The 21,571-nt window shown below is 46.8% G+C and overlaps 1 protein-coding gene across 1 annotated transcript; it reads left to right on the top strand.

The window, feature by feature from the left end:
* The first annotated feature begins 873 nt into the window (after positions 1-873).
* Positions 874-19,715, top strand: LOC141050635 (uncharacterized). The gene is given in 4 exon segments (XM_073547223.1): positions 874-3,555; positions 3,558-3,739; positions 17,670-19,446; positions 19,449-19,715. Coding segments are annotated over 4 exon segments (3,717 nt in total). The 5' UTR covers positions 874-2,000; the 3' UTR covers positions 19,652-19,715.
* Positions 19,716-21,571: the final 1,856 nt, after the last annotated feature.

Genomic DNA, 21,571 nt, shown 5'->3' on the forward strand with positions numbered 1-21,571 from the left:
GATTTTTTTCTGCACAGAAATTCTGCTGTTTATCTCCAAGCAAAGTGGATGTGATTTCATGAAAATTGCGCCCCCCGGTGGCCTAAAGACGCTGCTGAATTCTGCAGATTTCTTCTCTCTTGTCTTCTATGTGAAGCCTAAAAAAACACAAGTAAAAGACTGCAGATACTTTATTAAGTTCAGAATCAAAGCTTTTCTGTACTATAAAAAGAACACATTAAAAACGCGGCTTCTAGTGATGAGAGAACGTGCTCGGTAAGGTGTTATCTGAGCATGCTCGGGTGCTAACAGAGTGTCTTCAGCGTGCTCCAAATATATATTAGAGTCCTCAAGGCTTTTAGACAACCACAAGACATGATGGGAATGCCCGTTTGTTAGCCAGCCGACCTGGAGACAGCGGACAGTCCAGGCTGTCTACTGATTGTCTCCTGCCAGGGTAGAATGAAATGGTAAATGGGCGTGGTTAGGGGTGTGGCCATGGGCGTGGGTAACCTTTGCCAGGCGCACTGTGCGCAGCATAATTTCTTCCTCTTTCTGTTCTTAAACAGTTGGGAATGCTGAACATGTGAGCGTGGCCTTAGACACAGCGGGCAGCAGTTCTCATGAAATCACATCCACTTTGTTTGCACAGTTAGGTCGTGTTCACACGTAGCAGAAATGCTGCTTTTTTTCTGCAGAAAATCTGCTGCGTTTAACTGTCCAAGCAAAGTGGATGTGATTTCATGTGACCTCCTGCCCGCTGTGGTCTAAAGACGCTGCTGAACGCTGCAGTCTTGGGGCGTTTTATCTTTATGAGGAGCCTGAAAAAGACACAAAAAAGACACAGTTGTATTTTTAATGCAGAATCAAAGATTTTCTGTTGTACAAAAACATTAAAAACGCGGCTTCACATCTGCACCAAAAACAATCAAAAGGAAAAAAGGCATAAAAAACCCCGGCAAAACCACAATAATGACAGATTGTTATTGTGCAGTTTGGTGCACAAGTAGATAAGAAGCAACAGAGGAAAACGCAACAGTTACGCTACATGTGAACACGGCCGTACAGAAAGGATTGGAAAAATGGTTGTTAAAAAGCGCAACATCTCACAAGAAAGAGAAACCTCATATAACGAAGAGGAAAAGTTCTCGCTGCTACAACTATGAATGAACAAAAATAATAAATGCACAGGTCCCAACCGTCCCGGATACGGCGGACAGTCCCGGATTTGGGTCTGCGTCCCGCTGTCCCAGGCGTCTGCTGAATGTCCCCCACCGCCCCTCTGACATCTGTCCGTGGTTCTCACAGATGGACTATAACAGGTACATGGTTTATGGGGCTGTTCACATGTCCGTGTTTTTTGTGGGACGAGTGGTCTGCAAAACATCCGGCAACATGTTCATTATTTATACAAATTAAACTGAACAATTCACGTCTATGAGTCTGAAAAATAATCACAGACGGCGTCAGTGCGACTAACATTGTATCAGACAGGAGAAGCTTCACCCTCATCTGTGAAAATCACCAATAAAACACTGATGGTAAAAACTGACCGAACACTGATGAAAATGAGAACAAAACCACTGATGGACAACGGCTCGTGATTTCACTGATGTGTGAATAAGACCTAACGATGAGTCCTTCATCAGCCACATACAGCGTCGCCTGCCGGACCCCAAATGTATATTTCAGCCTGATAGGAAGAGGTGGAGATGGATTTTACTTCACCCAACTCAAAATTTGTGAAGACTCTTCTTATTATGCACTGAAGTTTTATGGGTTATCTGCTTACTTCTCCTGCATCATACTGGTGGTGGATTATGTTCATAATAAGACCAGGTGGAATCACTCCAACTCCTAATCCTACACCAGATCCTCATGACTGATCGTTGGTTTCTTTCTAAGTTGGATTCAGCAATGATCACAACCATGGAGCTGAAGGCTTAATTATTCTCACAATCCTCCTCCCTTCTTATGGAAAGGAACTTTTTAGCTTTTGGTTCCTGCTCTTTCCCGCTACAATGGCGTCTGCGGAGCTGAGGGACGAGCTGAACTGCTCCATCTGCCTGAGCCTCTATACAGATCCCGTATCCCTGAGATGTGGACACAACTTCTGCCGCTCGTGTATTGTGAGTGTGTTGGATGCCCAGAAGGCGGCTGAAGGGTATTTTTGTCCTGACTGCAGAGCAGAATATCCGGAGCGTCCGGCCCTGAAGAAGAACCGGAAGTTGCAGAACATAGTGGAGCGTTTCTCATCTACTCAGCCTGGTATGGAGGAGACCAGGATCTCCTGTACTTACTGTACAAAGTCTCCTGTACGGGCTGTGAAATCCTGTTTGCAGTGTGAGAATACTTTCTGTAATGACCACCTGAATGTCCACAACAAGACATTAGATCACATATTAATAGATCCTACAAGATCTTTTGGTAACAAAAAATGTTCCCACCACAAGAAGCTTCTGGAGTACTACTGCCTGCAGGACGCGGCTTGTCTGTGTGTGTCTTGCTGTCTGGTTGGCGAACACCGTGGACATCTGGTGGAACTTCTAGATGAGGCTTCTGAGAAGAAGAAGATGAAACTGATGGAATATCATAATAAACTAAATCCACAAAAAGGAGAACTTCAGACAAAAGTCCAATATCTGCAGGATCATAAGTGGAATATCCAGGAGAAAGCCTCCGATGAGAGGAACAACGTCAGGAAGATATTCAATGCCATTAGGAAGCAAGTGGAAATGGCAGAAAAGAAAGCGCTGAGTGAGGTCTCCAGGCAGGAGGAGAAGATTGTGTCTAAGATATCTGATCTGATCAAGAAGCTGGAAATACAGGAGGAAGAGCTGTCCAGGAAGATGCGTCACGTGGAGGAGATGTGTCGTGTCACCGACCCAATAAGACTCTTACAAGAAAGTGACATTACAGTATGTAGTCATGGAGGTGATGAGGACACAGAGGAAGATGGTGGAGAGGTCAGTTCTGAGGAGGCTCTGGATGAGGTTCTGATCTCACTGACCTTACACCGATCTATGCGGGATATTGTCACCAATGTGACATCAGAGCTCGGATTCCATGTCCCAGACATATTACTGGAGGTGGACACTGCTCATAGATGTGTGAAGGTATCAGAAGATCTGAAAACAGCAGCAGATTCAGATAAAGAACAGGTGAGACCAGAATCACCAGGGAGATTTTTGACTTACTCCCAAGTGTTAAGCAGATGTGGCCTCTCCTCAGGACGACATTACTGGGAGGTAGAGTGGAACCAGAAAGGAACATATGAATTGGGAATGTCCTATCCCAGTATAGAAAAGAAAAGAAAGGAGTCTGGTATGGGATATAATGATAAATCTTGGTGTCTGTGTATGTATGATGGAGAATATAAAGTATATCACAACTCAGATGAACTAACCCTCAATGTAAAGCCAAAATGTCCAATACTTGGGGTCTTCTTAGACTATGAGGCCGGGCTTCTGTCCTTCTATGAGCTGTGTGACCCCATCAGACACTTACACACCTTCACTGCCTCCTTCACTGAACCCCTACATGTCGTCTTCTGTGTGGATGATGGGGCCTCTGTTACAATAAGAAGCTGAGGCCGATGTCGTCCTCGTCACATTATAATGACATTATTCCTTGTCACATGGACACATCTGTATATAGTGAGTTATCAGCGGGACCCTCTAATAATACAATGTATATGGTGGAGTCATGGGGGGATTGTTCCTATTGTTTTTTCCTCTTCCCTGTAGATCAGATGCAGAATCAATGATTGAGGAGAATGTAAAAATGACTGAATTGTTGTGAGACTGATAATTGTTCAGTAAAGGGTTAATCCTGGTATATAGCTGGGATATGTCAGCACTCTCTGACTCCTGGGACCCCCACCGATCCTGAGACTAAAGGGGCTGCAGCATTAGTTCAGCCTCCTGCACATCGGAGCTCTGGACTCCCCCGGTGCAGGAGCTGCAGTACAGCCGCAGTGTATGGGGGGCACATCGGGGGTCCGGAGCGTCACACTAAATCAGCACTGTGGCTCCTCCATTCTCGGGGTCTGTGGGGTCCACACCAGTCAGACACTGATGGTATACTCTAGCTATATACCACCATGTGAAATGTCCTGTAATCTCCCGATGTCTCCAGCAGTGTTACAGGACCCCGGTGACGTCTGATCTGTGTGATCTGATCGCCCGGACTGTGGAGGATGATGGGAGTTGTGGTCTCCGTTGTGTATTTTTTATTAGATCTTCTCAATATTATATGAAATTAAATAAAGATTTCCTTTAATCCCACCAGAAACATCTCATATATAGGAGGACGTGTGATCAGTAATCAGGGGACGAGATCGGGGGTCCTGTGTGCGCTCAGCCGCTTCTCTATCCCCCTGCTCCTGTATCTCTGTAGTCACTAAGGCGCCGTACACACAGCAGAGCCGGATACACGGAGGCCGCACAGGCTCTGGTGGGGTCCTATGTGCAGAGATCCCCCATAGATGCAATGTGTGCTATATCCAGACTGCAGACAGATCATCATGGCGCCGCGGGCTCTGAGCTTCACACTGGTTCTGTGTTCTGGTGGTTCTCTGTTGGGGGATGTTCACACCACTTCTTTTTCAGTCGGGTTTGGAGCCGGTTCACTTCTGAAAATTGTCTTAAAAAGTGCTGAGAAAATGCTGCGTAGAATGGACGTATTTCCGCTGTGTGAACACGACGCGCGTCACGTGCTCAGGATTTTCCGGCTCTTGGGTTGGGTGAGGGCTTATTGTTTTCCGCCTTGAGGTGACTTTTGAATTGATACCATTTTGGGGCAGATTCGATGTTTTGATCGTCTGTTGCACATTATTGCGGCAACCAAACAATGTGTAATTCTGGGAATTTTATTTATTTTTTTTTCTCCTTACACTGTTTAATTCTTTAATCAGTCATGAAGGGGTTAAATGTCCTCTATCAGCGCAGAACGACTGTTCACACCAAGTCCGGGCGCTCGGGGCATCATGGCGGCCAATCATTTATAGTGCACCCTCCCACCTGCTTGTTTTCCCGCTATCTCCGCCCCTTCTACTTTGATTGACAGTTCTGACTTCATAGTGCTGAGAAGGACGGAGATAGATGGGAAGCTGCACGGAGCTGGCTGGCCGCCATGATGGAGCCTGGACTTGGTGTGAACAGTCGTTCGGTGCTGACAGTCGCCCTTTAGCATTACATTTACATGGTAATACTGTAACCAAGGTAACCAGGTGACTTCTCTAAGGTAACAGGATGAATGGTAACCCATAGCAACCAGCACAGGGTAGTCTCGGAGAGCCCTGAAGAGAACCATGGTAGGTGGCATCACACCTGGTGTCAGGAGGAGGATGGCGGCTCATTTCCATCTCTTACAATGAGGTTCTTTTCCATATATCTGACAGATTCACAGACATTTCCTCAGATCGATGGTGTAATCGTGTGTCCATAGCTGATAAATGGCGCGGCCGGCTGTGTGTTATGTGCAGGAAGAGGCGGCTGTGACCCCTCACACAACAGCTGAGACGCCATTTCAGGAGCAGAATCCTGGTCGGCCATTTTGTAGCTGTGCTCGGTGTAACGGAGGCTTTATGGTCAGTGACAGAAATGATCTCTGAGGAGACAGTTTGTGTAGGACGGAGGCCGGCCGCCATATTACAGGGTTTCCAGAACTCTGTGTCACTAATCGCTTTATGTGAAGGCGCTGGAGACCCCGGCTGTACGGAGCGCAGGCAGCCATGCTGGATCTCCACAGGGAGATGAGCGCACCAGGGTGACACAGACGTCCGACATCGATGACCTATGTGAGGAGAGTTAGGGCCGCACACCCTTAGTGTTAATGTACAGGTGACCAATACACGGCGTGGCCACAATTTCCTGTCAGCGGAGCTGTGTGACGGCGGTGTCTGCTGGGACAAGCTGTGGTTTCCATTGGTGTCTTTCTGTGGTACATGGGACTGTGTCATCACCTTATATTAACCCTGTAGAGGCCAAAATAACAAAAAACAGCAATTTCCGCCCGTTTTTGTTGCAGATTTTTCTCCAGTCACGGTAACACAAATCCTACATACTAGATAAAGAATAGACCTGATTGGGGTAAAAATCAGTCACTTGGATTATATTTAATAAATAACCATAAAAACCCATAACATCGACACCAATAACCAGTTATCACATAAATTTAAAAGACCCAAGGGCTGGGCGATGTTCCCACAGGCCGCGCTCCAACGAGACGTGGCCCTCAGGACCCCACAGCCCCTTTCATCATGGCCTGAAAATCTAAATGAGAGATATCTAGAGCGATGCCGGACAGACGTCCCCGATCTCTTCTGTGTGACCCCGGAGTGAGAAAACCATCAACCAGAACCATACAGCTTTCTAATGCTTTGTTATTCCTTTTCCTTATTTTTTCCATGAATAAAAACCCTTTTTTGACCAAATTATTCTGGGGATTTTTCTCAGAAAAGGCGAAACAAGTAAAAGGAAAGACTCCACTTTAATGAGCTTTTTATAGTGTAGAAAAGCTTTGATTCGGCCGTTTTTTAATGCATTTTTTTAGTCTCCACATAGAAGACGAGAGAAAAAAAAAAGCACCAAAACCGCACAGTGCAGCAGCGTCTTTAGACCACAGGGGGCGCCGCTCTCATGAAATCACTCTCACTTTGCTGGGACTGCAGAATTTCCGTGCAAAAAAAGCAAAAACGCATCAAATATGGGAGAAAACGCATAAAAGAAACTCGGCAAACACGCAGTAATCAGAGGAGATTGTTATTGCGCTGTGTGGTGCAGACACCTGCAGAAAAAACGCGGCATTTACGCTACGGTGTGAACACGGCCTCAGCATTACACTTTTATTACATTTTTAATGGTTTTTATAGAGAAAAAATATCAATCGCAGCATATGTTTTACACCATTTACCGATTTCTGTGAATAATCTGATCGCTGTGTTGTGCTAGTCGTTACAGGGACACCATATATATCCATGTTATTGGCTGATTCGTAATGTCTATTATTTAAAAAAAATGATAATTAAAACTGACATTATTGTAATTGTTTTTCATTTTTTTTAGTAATTTTATAGGAACAAAACAAATCTCTTTTATTCTCCGTCTAGAATACAGAGACATAGAGAGACACTGCTATGTCCAGATGTATCTCTATGTAATCAGCCTGTAGAGTCTGAGCCTGCAATACAGATCACGTATAAAAACAATTATCCCAGGGACATCACCGGAGCCTGTGGTGCAGTAGCTTCAGCTGTTGCCGGTAATGTTGAAGGTTGTGTATTTGAGACCTTGGAAGACTCACAAAAAAAGAGAATTATTTTTTATAACGGCTTTTTATTATTTTTTGTAGTTTTATTAAACAAAAAAAATCTGACTTATTCTTCTCCTCTGTATAGAAATACAAATACAGTGCTGTATACAATGTACATGTATAATCTGCTTCTAGGGTCACTTCCTGCAATATATTCTCTTGAATGTATCATCATTGGTTTTGGCTCCTAGCTAGAGCTGCTGCCTGAGAACATGGAGATTTGAGTTGGAGACCCGGGGAGACCCGATCACAGGAAAGGAGAACAAGTGTTAGGTCGGGGTCACACTTGTGAGAAACTCGCACAAATCTCGAGTCTCAATCACCGGCACTCGGACTGGAGCACTCAGCCGCACACTCCAGGGCCGAGTATTGAGACTCGTGAGTGTTTCTTGCAAGTGTGACCCCGGCCTTAATGTTATAATTTAATTTACTTCAGTGCAGAGATTATACCCCCCATCCCGATGAGGAGGAGCTACATAGCAATTACAACAATGGAGAGAGGGTGAGTAATAGAAGCGGGGACAAAAGCCCAGACATGGTGGGACGAAGCCATTATTGGGCCATGTTCAGTATTTGGTCAGTATTTTACATCAGTATTTGTAGCCACAATCAGGAGAGAAACAATCAGACGAAGTCTAATAGAAACCCGTCACCACTTCTGGATTTATCACCCACTCCTGGTTTTGGACACAAAAACTGATGTAAAATTCTGACCGTGTGAACGAGGCCTTAGGCTACTTTCACACATCAGGTTTTCGGCGTCAGGCGCGATCCGGCGTCGTGCCGGAATGCCGGATCCGGCAAATGTTTTGTAAAACCTGAAGTGCCGGATCCAGTTTTCTGCCGGATCCGTCTTGTTCTTGACAGACAAAACCGGATCCGTCTCATCCGGTTCATCCGTTTTTCTATCCGTTTTTCTATCCGTTTTTCGACGGATTACGCCGGATCCGGTTTTTAAAATTGACCCTTGTGGCCTTCCGAACGGGATTGGCTACTGGAAAACTAGATATAGCATGTTCCTACAGCCCTTCTTTGACAGGTTGTAGAGAAGAAAGTGCAGGTTGGAGAGAAGAGCAAGTTACTGGCGAAGATGGATGTTGTCATTGGAAATATTACCACTAGAAGTTCTGTGACGGTTTCAGGGACAATTTTCCACTATACTTTATGTCACTTCAAGGCAGAGTACACTGGGATGACAGAGTGTGAAAGATTTGTGCCCTAAACTTGTGTACCTTCTGGACCAACAGTATATACCTTTGCCAACCAAAGTTGGCTATCTTGTCATGGTCTTACTATTTTTACCTTTAGGCCACAGGTGTGTACCTGGTTGTGTTTTATGCAAAGTATTTCACCTTTTAACAAAAGTTGTGTACATTGTTAGGAAATCACCAACAATAAACACAACTTTTTAGGTGAAATACTTTGCTTCAAACACAACCAGGAACACAACTGTGGCAAAAAGCTAAAATTTACCCACAGTTATATACCTGGTTTTGAATACCTTTTTACCTTTGAAATACCCTGTATTTAACCTTTTTTTAAAACATAGTTCGCCGCAGAAAGAAATGACAGACAACCATTGTGAAACGATAATTTAACTTTTATTTAAATTTTTTTTTTTTTTTTTGTAAAATGTTTTTAAAGTGCAAAAAACTTTTTTAATAAAGGTTTTAAACCCAATGGGCATTTTTATTACAAAAAACACACATTACAAATCTGTGTACTGTGGGGTGGAAATACTGCTGGAGGGGCTGCGGGACACTTCGACACTGGGTGTGTGGAGAGAGGACTGGGATCGTGGTGGGGAAGGAACAGTTAGAGGTGAAGGTGTGGAAAAAGCTACAGAATGGGTGGACATGTGGGAGGCAGAAGAGGTGGTGGGCGGTGGAGTGGAGGGTTGGGCAGGGACTGTAGGAGCAGATGATGTTGATGGAAAGTTGTACGGGGAAGGAGTTTGGGACGGGGAAGGAGTTTGGGACGGGGCAGGTTGCTGGAAGTGGGGAGATGTCTGGTACTGGTGAGGTTGCTGGTATGTAATAGGAGGGGGAGGATGGAAAGTGGCTGGAGGGGGTGCAGGTGGAGGAACTACAGTGGTGGGAGGTGGAGGTTGGGAGGTAACCTGCTGTAGAGCACCGTGGCACGAATGCATTACATGCATCTGCTGGGCAGGAGAGAGCGTTTCCATGCGCTCCACAACAGACCTGAAAAAGGTGTGGTTTGGCGAAGATCTTGCTTCTGAATGCATGGTTTGCAGAAGTGTCTTCACCTCCAGAATGCTGGAGATGATCTGCTGAAAGCCTGCGGAGATTTGCTCTGACAAGACTTTGAGACAGTTCTGGAAAGATGCATTCAGATGCAAGAACTCTTGCGCATAACTCTTTTCCTGACCCCTCTGCCGCTGCCGCCCAGTACCCGCAGGTGTACTAGAGGTGGCAGGGGCAGAAGGGTGGGGTAAAGGGAAAGCGATCTCCTCACCAGCAGCTTCATGTAATGTAGGCGGCCACGATGCTCCTGTGCTGGTGGATGGGACAGATGGGTCGAATGTGTGGGAAGGCTGGGAAGGTGCAGATGTACCGGGGCGGTCGAAGTGTCCCTCGGTGCCGGTCTCCTCAGGGATCGCCTCAGAAGGGTCCAATCGTGCAGGCTCCCGAGTGCTGCTCACCGTGCTGTGTAATAAAGAGAAAAAAAACAATTAAAATACTGACATGGTATGGCCCTGGCTGAAAAAAAAAAGTTACATCTAACATTTTTTTCACATGTGGTGTGTAATATTTACCTTCTGGTGACCATTGTTTCCCGGAGGAACGACAGGGCTTGTGCGTACTTGTACTTGCTCCTGCGTCCTCCAGATCCACTCGGGGCCCGCATCTCTTTATTGAACTCCTTCTTGAAACGATCTCTCACAGACCGCCACCGATTCACAATTCTGTTCCCTGAAACGAGAAAGGAGTGGTTAGTATACAACATCAGTGTTTCCCAAACTCCAGTCCTCATGGTCCCCAGGGGTCATGTTTTCAGGATTTCCATAGTAAATAGAAATCCTGAACACATGATCCGTGGGGACCACGAGGACTGGAGTTCGGGAAACACTGGTTTACATCAAGCAACCGGTACTGTATATACTTACGCTCTTTAATCTTGGCCCGAGCTTCGAGGTCCTCCCAGCGGCCCACAAGGAGAGAACAGATTTCCTCCCAGAGTCGTCGGGTAACGATCAGGTCAGCGTGGCGGCGGTCAGCCATATTCCAGAGCGGCTCCCTTTCTCTGACGAGATCGATGAGGCGGTCCACATCAATCCCTCCATCCTCACCGTCAGAGTCGGGAGCACGCTGTGAAGGCTGTTAAAGAAAAAGACAAAAATAACATAATTAGCCTCCACAAAAGAAATGAAATAAAAAGTGCAAAAAAACAAAGCAAAAATATTTATACTTACACGCTGGTGACCGCCGCGTTGCTGTCGCCGACGACCCTGGGAGGCACTGCGAGGACCTCTTGGCCGAGCACCAGATTGGGAAGACTAGAGAAGAAAACAAAAAATGTTATGTCTTTGGATGTAGGCATTTGTTTGCTGTGTGTGGTCTGCAGAACATTGTTTTCTATGTGTTGTGTGTAGTGTGATGTTGTGTTTCTGCGTTTGATGCAAAAAACTTACCAATTGTGAGCCCACTCCAAGCGTCTGTCCACCCCTTCCTTCTTCTTCTTGGAGCTCCTCTTCATCTTGTGATTCCTGTTTTGAAATAAAAGTCAATGAATAGACATATATTACAGAGATGATGGATTTTGGAAATAAAAACTTACCGTCAAACGCTGACGATGCGAGGGAGGGCTCCCAGAAGAAGATGTGCTGTCCTGTTGATGGCCAGACTCCATGGCTGTGGGTATTGCTGCTGCTGTTGCTGCTGCCAGTGATGCCATTTCTGCTGCTGCTGCATCTCTTTGGCGGCTGTTGAATAAAGAGAAACAAAGGGCCAATGAATATCTTGATATTCCATGGCCCTAGTTTGGAGGAATGGGGGATTTGATAATTACCATCTCTCATCTGCTGCTGGACTCCCCTCCTCAGCATGTTCCATTTGCTGCTCCATTTGGGGTGGTGCTGATGGTGCTGCTGCTGCAGATGTCTGCTGCCTTCTCCTGCTCCTGTTCTTGGCTTGGGTGGCATGTTGGGTGTGGCTGAGGGTCCCATTGTCTTGCTTTTATATATCTCCTGTGGGCAGAGCTACTGAGCATGCTCAGACCAAAAAACCGGATCCGGCCGCCGGATCCGGCTTTCGCCGGATCCGGCGCATTGCGGCGCTCATAGGCTTTCATTGTGTGAAAAAGCCGGACGTGCCGGATCCGGCGTGTCCGGCTTTTCCGCCGGAGACAAAAAACGTTACAGTAGACGTTTTTTCCAGACGCCGGATCGCGACACATTGCCGGATCCGGCGAAAACCGGAAGAAACGCATGGCCATCCGGCGCGATCCGGCGCAAATGCAAGTCAATGGGGGGAAACCGGATCCGGCATTGCATTTCGCCGGATCCGGTTTCTGTCAAAAGCGCCGGATCGTGCCTGACGGCGAAAACCTGATGTGTGAAAGAGGCCTTAGGGTGAACATAAATTGGTTGTAAATGAAGGTAATAAAAGTTTTGATTCCGGTATTTCTATAACCATAGCAAGTTATAAAGGGGCAGCAGCCGATTATTGCAAAGTGACAGATAAAACCTAAGATGGAAACAACATGAACATATCCGCTGCTATAAGTAAGTAAAAAGCAATAATGCAAATAAATAACACGGGGGCTCGGTAATCAGTGTTATTGATGACACCAGCGACAAGATGCAACCAGTCGGGACGGTCCTAACCTCTAGTATTAGAACCTTACATGTGTCAAAAATGACAAAACTGTAAAAAGTGATCAGAAGTGTACGGCTGAGCACTACGTATAATGGCGTTACGCATAATGGCCAGTGTGAACATGCACCTACATGTTGCCTCTATACCAACTTATACTCCAGTTTATTTCTTATGGTTTTTATAATGAAGAAACAAACTAACTCCACTGATAGAGAACTTAAAGGGGTTGTCCAGAATTGGGCCACATTCACATGATGAGATTTAGATTTTGGGGTTAGGTTTAGCGTTGTGGCGATAGTTTTTTTCCACAAATAAATGCAAGTCATATCGAAGAAATTTTCCCTCTATCATGACGTACAATATGTCACAATAAAACTCAGAATCACCGGGATCTGTTGAAGAGTTCCAGAGTTATTACCTCAAAAAGGGACAGGGGTCAGAATTGCAATAATTGGCCCGGTCATTAAGGTCAAAATTGGTTCTAAGGGGTTAAAGGGAACCTGTCACCCCCCCAGGGCGTTTTTAAATGAAAGAGCCACCTTCAGCAGCACTAAGGCCGCATTCTGTGAAGGTGGCTCTTATGTTTCTGATCCCTAGTAATGCCGAAATATAGACTTTTATAAATTCCCCGCCATACGTCGTGTGTGTCCAGAAGGTTTGTTTTCTTCCCCGGTATCCAGCGTCTTAGAGCCGTCCATCATCCCCCTCTTGCGTTGTTGCGCCGCCTCCTCAGCGGTAGTGGAAATGTGAGAAGTCATATATGTCTTTGTTGTAATCTCTGCAGCTGAGTCGTGGCTGGAGAAGTTGTCATGTTGGTCTGGGCCAGATGGAAAAGACGGGAAAAGTGAACGTTTCCATCAGAAAGAACGTCAGCTGTAAGTCACCATCTATAACTGTACTGTAATCTGCTATATGTTCTGCAGAAGTGGTATCTACCGCACCATGTGGCGGTAATAAGTGTTTTTTCTTTTTATAGAGATTAATTTTCAGTAATGCCATGATTAACGGCTGAGGTTCCCTTATGCCTAGGGCCGGCATTAGGAGTAGCCAGACCAGACAGCTGCCTAGGGCCCCCACTCTTCCAGGGGCCCTAGCCAGTGACCGCTATGGGACCCATGAGTAAGAGGGGCCCGCTGCTGCCCCCTTCCCCCGCATTCAACTTATCAGCATAATAGATGCTGATACTGTTGAAAGCAGTGATGGAGGAGAGAGCATCACATGACACTCCTCCCATAACTCCACCTCTGCCTCAGTGTGTGCCAGCAGGGGAGCTGAGACGCTCTGCAGAGTGTAGAAGCCATGCAGGGGGAAACGAGGAGGAGAGGTAAGCATTGTGTGTGTCTGCTGCACTATACTGTGTGAACGCATTCTAGTTTGTGTGTGTCTGCTGCATTATACTGTGTGTGGGGCTGCATTAAACTCTGAGGGGACTGCATTATACTCTGAAGGCGCTGCATTTTACTGTGTGTGCGGGGCTGCACTATAATGTGTGTCTGTTTGTGGGGGAGCTGACTTATACTGTGTGTGTTTGTGGGGGGGTGAATTATATTGTGTGTAGGGTGGCTGCATTATACTTACTTTGTGGGGCTACTTTATACTTTGAGGGGGATGCCTTATACTGTGTGTAGATCTGCATTATATTCTGGGGGGGCTGCATTATACAGTGCGTGGGGGACTGCATCAAACTGTGTGTGTAGGGGTGCATTATACTATGTGTGTAGGGGGGTGCATTAAACTCTGTGGGGGCTGTAATGTAAGCAGGAACATGGGATGCAGTGACGGGCAGGAGGCAAAGCAAGGGTTAACAGGTATATTATCAGGGAATACTCCATGCAGGGAGGCAATGGATTAAACGGTAAAAACAGTACAGTTAGCAACGGATATGGTGAGGTGAAGAAATAACGGTTCAAATACTGGCAGTTTTGATGAGTCAATGATTCCTAAGTCCATGAAATGGATAGCACTGACAACAGCTGGTGCGGTATCTTTTCCAGAAAGGTCCTGTGGGCATCATTGCCCCATCTTCTGGTGGCAGCGGTCGGTCTCCGGTACCTTCCGCTGAGCCCTAGTCCATATACTGATGTGGCCGGAGGAGTGTTGGCCACGGCACTGTCTGAGCCCGATGTGGCCCCTGCACAACTCTTCTCACAGTCTCTGTCAGCGGTGGCGGTCGTGGTGCTTGGGTGTGGGCCTACGCTGTACGGATGCCCTGGGACTGAAGCACTCACTGGTCCCTGCTGTAGTGTCTGACAAGGGTATGTGCCACAGTCCTGTACGAGCCCAACGTGGCTCGGCATATATTTACTGGCACAGTCAGAGTGCAAGTGTCTGTCCTGTCCCCGGTCACTCTTATGGGGCACGTGTGTTGTACTCATGGACATGGAACATTCTCCGCTTTGCTTTCTGGTAGTCACTGGCACACTGCACCTCTCTCTGTAGTCACCAGGCACACACTGCATGTTCCTCTCCCTCTCTGGTCTGCTGCTCATGCTGGACACACAGATCCCTGTCCTTCAGGTCTGCTGCAGCAAGCCTGGCCCTTCTCTGTGCTGCGGCCCCTCTGCAGGTGGTGGGGCCTGTCACAGCGCTGGTACTCTCTGGAGGGATGGGACATGGCGCTCCTCTTTCTGTGTGCTGCCCCAGTTTCGCACCAAAACTCCCCTGCTTTGCGCGCTTTTCCTCACTCTCTCTTCGCCTCCCCAGGTCAGCAGAAAGTTCCGCCTCTCTCGGCCTTCACCCAGGCAACAGGGGAAGGTCCGGCACACTAAGGCTTCCCCCCCGGAAACTGGGGATGCAGCCTCAACATTTCTGGACCCGGCATGCAGGTACCCGCGGTCCGGTCGTCCCCCTTACAGTATTATACTCTGAGCAGGCTGCATTGTACTCTCAAGGGGCTGCATTACACTCTATGAGGGGACTACATTATACTCTGAGGGAGCTGCAGTATAATCTGCGGGAGGCTGCATTATACTCTGTGAGGGGGGCTGCATTATACTCTGTGAGGGGTCTGCGATATACTATATGTACTATATGGGACCTGCATTATACTGTTTCGAGGACTATCTGTACCCATCATTCTTCCTCACCGGTGTAAAGAGGCAGGGAAACAAGTGTCGAATGACTTAAATATTGTCGATCACACTCATTTAGCGGCCTGAACTCAGCGCATGTAAATACAGCATAAATATTTCTTTGTGATAGTGCACGATGTGAGCATTTGGGGCCCCACTTTAAACTTTTGCCCAGAGCCCTACTTTGTCTAAAAGCGGCCCTACCTATGCCAACAATTAGGGTGCCCCACCATAGTTTTAATCAGGGTTATTTAGTTAGAGGAGCAGTCAGATGTTTTGCCCTCCCTGAGCTAAACCCCTAGCCATGCCTTTGCTCAGAAGAGAACACTTTTCTGCACACCTAAAAAGACAGACACTGCCAGATCACAGGCCAGACGGCATCCACAGTGCCTCCTTCTGCCTCATTATAGGGAATCTTCCGCCAGGGGTTCTCACTGAATCATGTATTTTCATAGATTTACATGGAAACCCCGGTGTAAGTGCTCAATGCAGAGCGCAGGATAAGTGTGCACCGAGCCTTACTGCGATCTTTAGGAGGCAGAATGAAAAAATCAACAGCAGGTGAAGAGTTGGTTTTATTTATTTTAATGCCATTCCTCGTGCAGTATAAGTGATTAGATAACTTTCTTCTTTGGGTCAGTATGATTACAGCAATACTAAATTTATATAGTTTTTTTATGTTTTGGTGCTTGTATACATTAAAAACAATTTTATATGAAAAATTTTTTGCATCGCTTTATTCTGAGAGCTATAGCTTTTTTATGTTTTAGCTAACAGCTATATGGCAGCTTGTTTTTTGAGGGACAAAACGATATTTTCAGCTATACCATTTCAATTTCCATTCGACTTTTTTATCGCGTTTTATTCCACTTTTAGTTCCGCAGTATGATGATAAAAAAAGTGGCAAATAAACGATGCTTTATTTTTTTTTTCGGTATTCATGGAAAGGATTAACCAGTAGGGCAGTTTTATAGGTTGGGTCGTTATGGACGTGGCAATACAAATTTTTTTTTTTGTATAAATATTGTATGTGCATTTATTGGTAGAAATTTTTTTTTTTTTTGGCTATTTTGTGATTTTGTTTTTTCAAATATTTTTACAATTATTTTTACTTGGTTCCTCTATAGGACTTTTTTTTACTCTGATCACTGGTATAGCACACTGCAATGCATTATACCCGTGAAAGCTGCACAGAGAGAAGCCACTTGGACCATGCTCCTAACATGGCCTAACAGGCTTGGTATAGCTGGCTGAACTTGAGGTCGTGGCAACGATTGGGCCCTGGTGATGACATCATGGGGACGCCGGTCAAAAGGAAGAGGGAGTCACCTTCCTTTCCCAGCCATCTAAGTGCGGGGAATGCTCCTGGCAATGACAGCCAGGTTCCGCTTTAACTTAAGAAGTTGTCCTTTACTTGGACAACACTTTTCATCCCCCACGCTTGGCCCCGATAAAATAAAGCCTACACTCCCCTCTCGTGCCGGCGCTGTTCCCGTGGTGGCAGCACTCGTTCTCCCCGAAACTCCCATGCTGTTGTTGTGACACGTGACCCAGGCACCCAATCCACGCTGGCGTTACTGTCCTCGCCTCCTGTCGAATTGAACATGAAGAAGTCAGAGATCAGCTACAGCCCGGACTTCATCATGCTCAATTTGCCCGAAGGCAGAGACAGTGATGCCTGCGCTGATTGGGCACCAAGCTAACTTGTCACAAGACCACTCGATAGTCCCAGGACCATGAGTGCCGACACCACTGGAAATGCATCGGCATGGTAGGTGAGTATAGGCTTTTTTATTTTATCGGGGCCAAATATTTTCTTCAGTAAAGTGTTGTCCTTGTAGTGGACAACCCCTTTAAGTTGAGCTCCTGGTGGCAACCACGGGGGGCACATCTCCTGTGTCTCCGCACAATTGCCATGACATCAAAAGGCGTGAAGGGGATAACTGTCCAAACTCCTGCCTGCTGTGGGTCTGTGCAATTTTGGTGCATTTTTTTTTTTGACTAGCCTTAAAAAAACATGAAACATACAGGGAAAAACTGTAATTGAAAGATTTACACCTGTTCTGTGTTTTGGAGTTGCTACTTGTTTTGGAACAGAAATACTGATAAAATTCTGATTAAAAATACTAGTGTGTGACTGAGGCCTAATATGATCAGGTGGAGTCACTACAACTCCTAATCCCACACCAGATCCTCATGGCTGATCAGTAAGGGGATGTGCAGACGATCAGTAATCGGCAGCGCTTTGGACGCAGCTCATGTCCGCTGCCGGCTATAGAACGCAGGTGAATCCCCATGTGATCACTGAACCGTGAGGAATCACCGCGTCCAATACATTGTACGGGTGAAATTTATCTTGCGGAGGCTCGCGTCTCTGCAAAATAGACTTGCTGTGGTCTGGAAAGACACACCGCATGTCCGTCTCCGCAGGTAGCCACAGGTATCGGTGCACGCTTAGCGGGCATAGGATTTCTTGAAATCCCATCCACTATGCTGTAACATCTGGACGATGTGGATGTACGCAGTGTCTAACCCGCAGCGTTTACTGACCGTGTGCCCCTACCCTAAGTGCTTTCTTCCTAAATATGGATCAGCATTCAGCAGTGATCACAACCAAGGAGCTGTAGGGGTTAATGATCCTGCACAGACTCTCCGCCTTCCTACTGAGAGGAAACTCTTTCACTTTCAGTTCCCGCTCTTTCCCACTACAATGGTGTCTGCTGAGCTGAGGGACGAGCTGAACTGCTCCATCTGCCTGAGCCTCTATACAGATCCCGTATCCCTGAGATGTGGACACAACTTCTGCCGCTCGTGTATTGTGAGTGTGCTGGATGCCCAGGAGGCGGCTGGAGGGTATTCCTGTCCTGACTGCAGAGCAGAATATCCGGAGCGTCCGGCCCTGGAGAAGAACCGGAAGCTGAGGAGCATAGTGGAGCGTTTCTCATCTACTCAGCCTGATATGGAGGAGACCAGGATCTTCTGTGCTTACTGTACAAAGTCTCCTGTACCGGCTGTAAGGACATGTCTGCAGTGTGAGACCTCCCTATGTGACGACCACCTGACAGCCCACAACAATACAGTGGATCATATATTAATAGATCCTACAAGATCTTTTGGCAGCAAAAAATGTTCCCTCCACAAGAAGGTTCTGGAATATTACTGCCCGCAGGACGCGGCTTGTCTGTGTGTGTCTTGCTGTCTGGTTGGTGAACACCGAGGACACCAGGTGGAACTTCTAGATGAGGCTTCTGAGAAGAAGAAAAAGGAACTGAGGGAATATCTGGATGAACTAAACCCACAAAAAGTAGAAATTCAGACAAGAGTCCAGAATCTGCAAGATCATAAAGAAAATATCCAGGAGAAAGCCTCCGATAAGAGGAAGAACATCAGTAAGATATTTATGGACATTAAGGAGCAACTGGAAATGGCAGAAAAGAAAGTGCTGAGCGAGGTCTCCAGGCAGGAGGAGAAGATTATGTCCCAGATATCTGATCTGATCAAGAAACTGGAAATACAGGAGGACGAGCTGTCCAGGAAGATGTGTCACGTGGAGGAGATGTGTCGTGTCACCGACCCAATAAGACTCTTACAAGAAAGTGACATCACAGTATGTAGTCTTGGAGATGGTGGAGAGGTCAGTTCTGAGGAGGATCTGGATGAGGTTCTGATCTCACTGACCTTACACCGGTCTATAAGGGATATTGTCACCACTGTAACATCAGAGCTCGGGGTCCATGTCCCAGACATATTGCTGGATGTGGACACTGCTTACGAATGTATGAAGGTATCAGAAGATCTGAAAACAGCAACAATATCAGAAGAAAAACAGGAAATGCCAGAATCACCAGAGAGATTTGTGGATTACCCCCAGGTGTTAAGCAGATGTGGCCTCTCCTCGGGACGACATTACTGGGAGGTAGAGTGGGACCAGATGGGAGACTGTGCCATCGGATTGTCCTATCCCAGTATAGAAAAGGATGGCGATAAGTCTGCTATTGGATATAATGATAAATCTTGGAGTCTGGATATGTATAATGGAGGTTATAAAGTATGGCACAACTCCAATGAACTAACCCTCAGTGTAAAGCCAACATGTCCAACACTTGGTATCTTCTTAGACTATGAGGCCGGGCGTCTGTCCTTCTATGAGCTGTGTGACCCCATCAGACACTTACACACCTTCACCGCCTCCTTCACTGAACCCCTACATGTTATCATCTATGTGAGTGATGGGGCCTCTGTTACAATAAGAAGCTGAGGCCGATGTCGTCCTCGTCACGTTATAATGACATTATTCCTTGTCACATGGACACATCTGTATATAGTGAGTTATCAGCGGGACCCTCTAATAATACAATGTATATGGTGGAGTCATGGGGGGATTGTTCCTATTGTTTTTTCCTCTTCCCTGTAGATCAGATGCAGAATCAATTATTGAGCAGAATGTAAAACTGAATCACTGAATTGTTGTGACACTGATAATTGTTCAGTAAAGGGTTAATCCTGGTATATAGCTGGGATATGTCAGCACTCTGTTACTCCTGGGACCCCAACCGATCCTAAGGCTGAGTGCAGACGGACTTTTTGGCCCTGCGGATTTTTCCGTGCAGAATGGAAGAAATCCGCAGGTCAAATGACCCGCATTTTTCCTACGGATTTCTTCCATTTTTCATGCCGTTTTCTTGTGGTTTTTGTGCCGTAACATGCTGTGGATTTTGTACCGCGGAAAAATCCGCAGCGTCTGCACAATGGTTTTTTTTTTTTTTTCCATTGATTTTAAGGCTACTGTACATCACAATGCAGATATGCAACGTTTCTAAGCGGTAAAATCCGCTGCGGAACCGCTGCAAATCTGCATGGTGTGCACACAGCCTTCGACTAAAGGGGCTGCAGCATTAATTCAGCCTCCTGCACATCGGAGCTCTGGACTCCCCCGATGCAGGAGCTGCAGTACGGCCGCAGTGGATGGGGGGCACATCGGGGGTCCGGAGCTCCACACTAAATCAGCACTGTGGCTCCTCCATTCTCAGGGTCTGTGGGGTCCGCACCAGTCAGACACTGATGGTATACTCTAGCTATATACCGCCATGTGAAATGTCCTGTAATCTCAATAATCAGGGGACGAGTGCAGGGACCCCAGTGATCCTGAGATCGGGGGTCCTGTGTGCGCTCAGCCGCTTCTCTATCCCCCTGTATCTCTGTAGTCACTAAGGCGCCATACACACAGCAGAGCCGGATACACGGAGGCCGCACAGGCTCTGGTGGGGTCCTATGTGCAGAGATCCCCCATAGATGCAATGTGTGCTATATCCAGACTGCAGACAGATCATCATGGCGCCGCGGGCTCTGAGCCTCACACTGGTTCTGTGTTCTGGTGGTTCTCTGTTGGGGGATGTTCACACCACTTCTTTTTCAGTCGGGTTTGGAGCCGGTTCACTTCTGAAAATTGCCTTAAAAAGTGCTGAGAAAATGCTGCGTAGAATGGACGTATTTCTGCTGTGTGAACACGACGCGCGTCACGTGCTCAGGAGTTTCCGGGCTCTTGGGTTGGGTGAGGGCTTATTTTTTTCCGCCTTGAGGTGACTTTTGAATTGATGCCATTTTGGGGCAGATTCGATGTTTTGATCGTCTGTTGCACATTATTGCGGCAACCAAACAATGTGTAATTCTGGGAATTTGATGTTTTTTTTCTCCTTACACTGTTTAATTCTTTAATCAGTCGTGAAGGGGTTAAATGGCCTCTATCAGCGCAGAGCGACTGTTCACACCAAGTCCGGGCGCTCGGGGCATCATGGCGGCCAATCATTTATAGTGCACCCTCCCACCTGCTTATTTTCCCGCTATCTCCGCCCCTTCTACTTTGATTGACAGTTGTGACTTCATAGCGCTGAGAAGGACGGAGATAGATGGGAAGCTGCACGGAGCTGGCTGGCCGCCATGATGGAGCCTGGACTTGGTGTGAACAGTCGTTCGGTGCTGACAGTCGCCCTTTAGTGTTACATTTACATGGTAATACGGTAACCAAGGTAACCAGGTGACTTCTCTAAGGTAACAGGGTGAATGGTAACCCATAGCAACCAGCACAGGGTAGTCTCGGAGAGCCCTGAAGAGAACCATGGTAGGTGGCATCACACCTGGTGTCAGGAGGAGGATGGCGGCTCATTTCCATCTCTTACAATGAGGTTTTCTTCCATATATCTGACAGATTCACAGACATTTCCTCAGATCGATGGTGTAATCGTGTGTCCATAGCTGATAAATGGCGCGGCCGGCTGTGTGTTATGTGCAGGAAGAGGCGGCTGTGACCCCTCACACAACAGCTGAGACGCCATTTCAGGAGCAGAATCCTGGTCGGCCATTTTGTAGCTG

The sequence above is a fragment of the Dendrobates tinctorius genome, unplaced genomic scaffold, assembly GCF_039654945.1.
Source record: "Dendrobates tinctorius isolate UK_male_01 unplaced genomic scaffold, ASM3965494v1 ptg000152l, whole genome shotgun sequence".
Taxonomy (NCBI): Eukaryota; Metazoa; Chordata; class Amphibia; order Anura; family Dendrobatidae; genus Dendrobates; species Dendrobates tinctorius.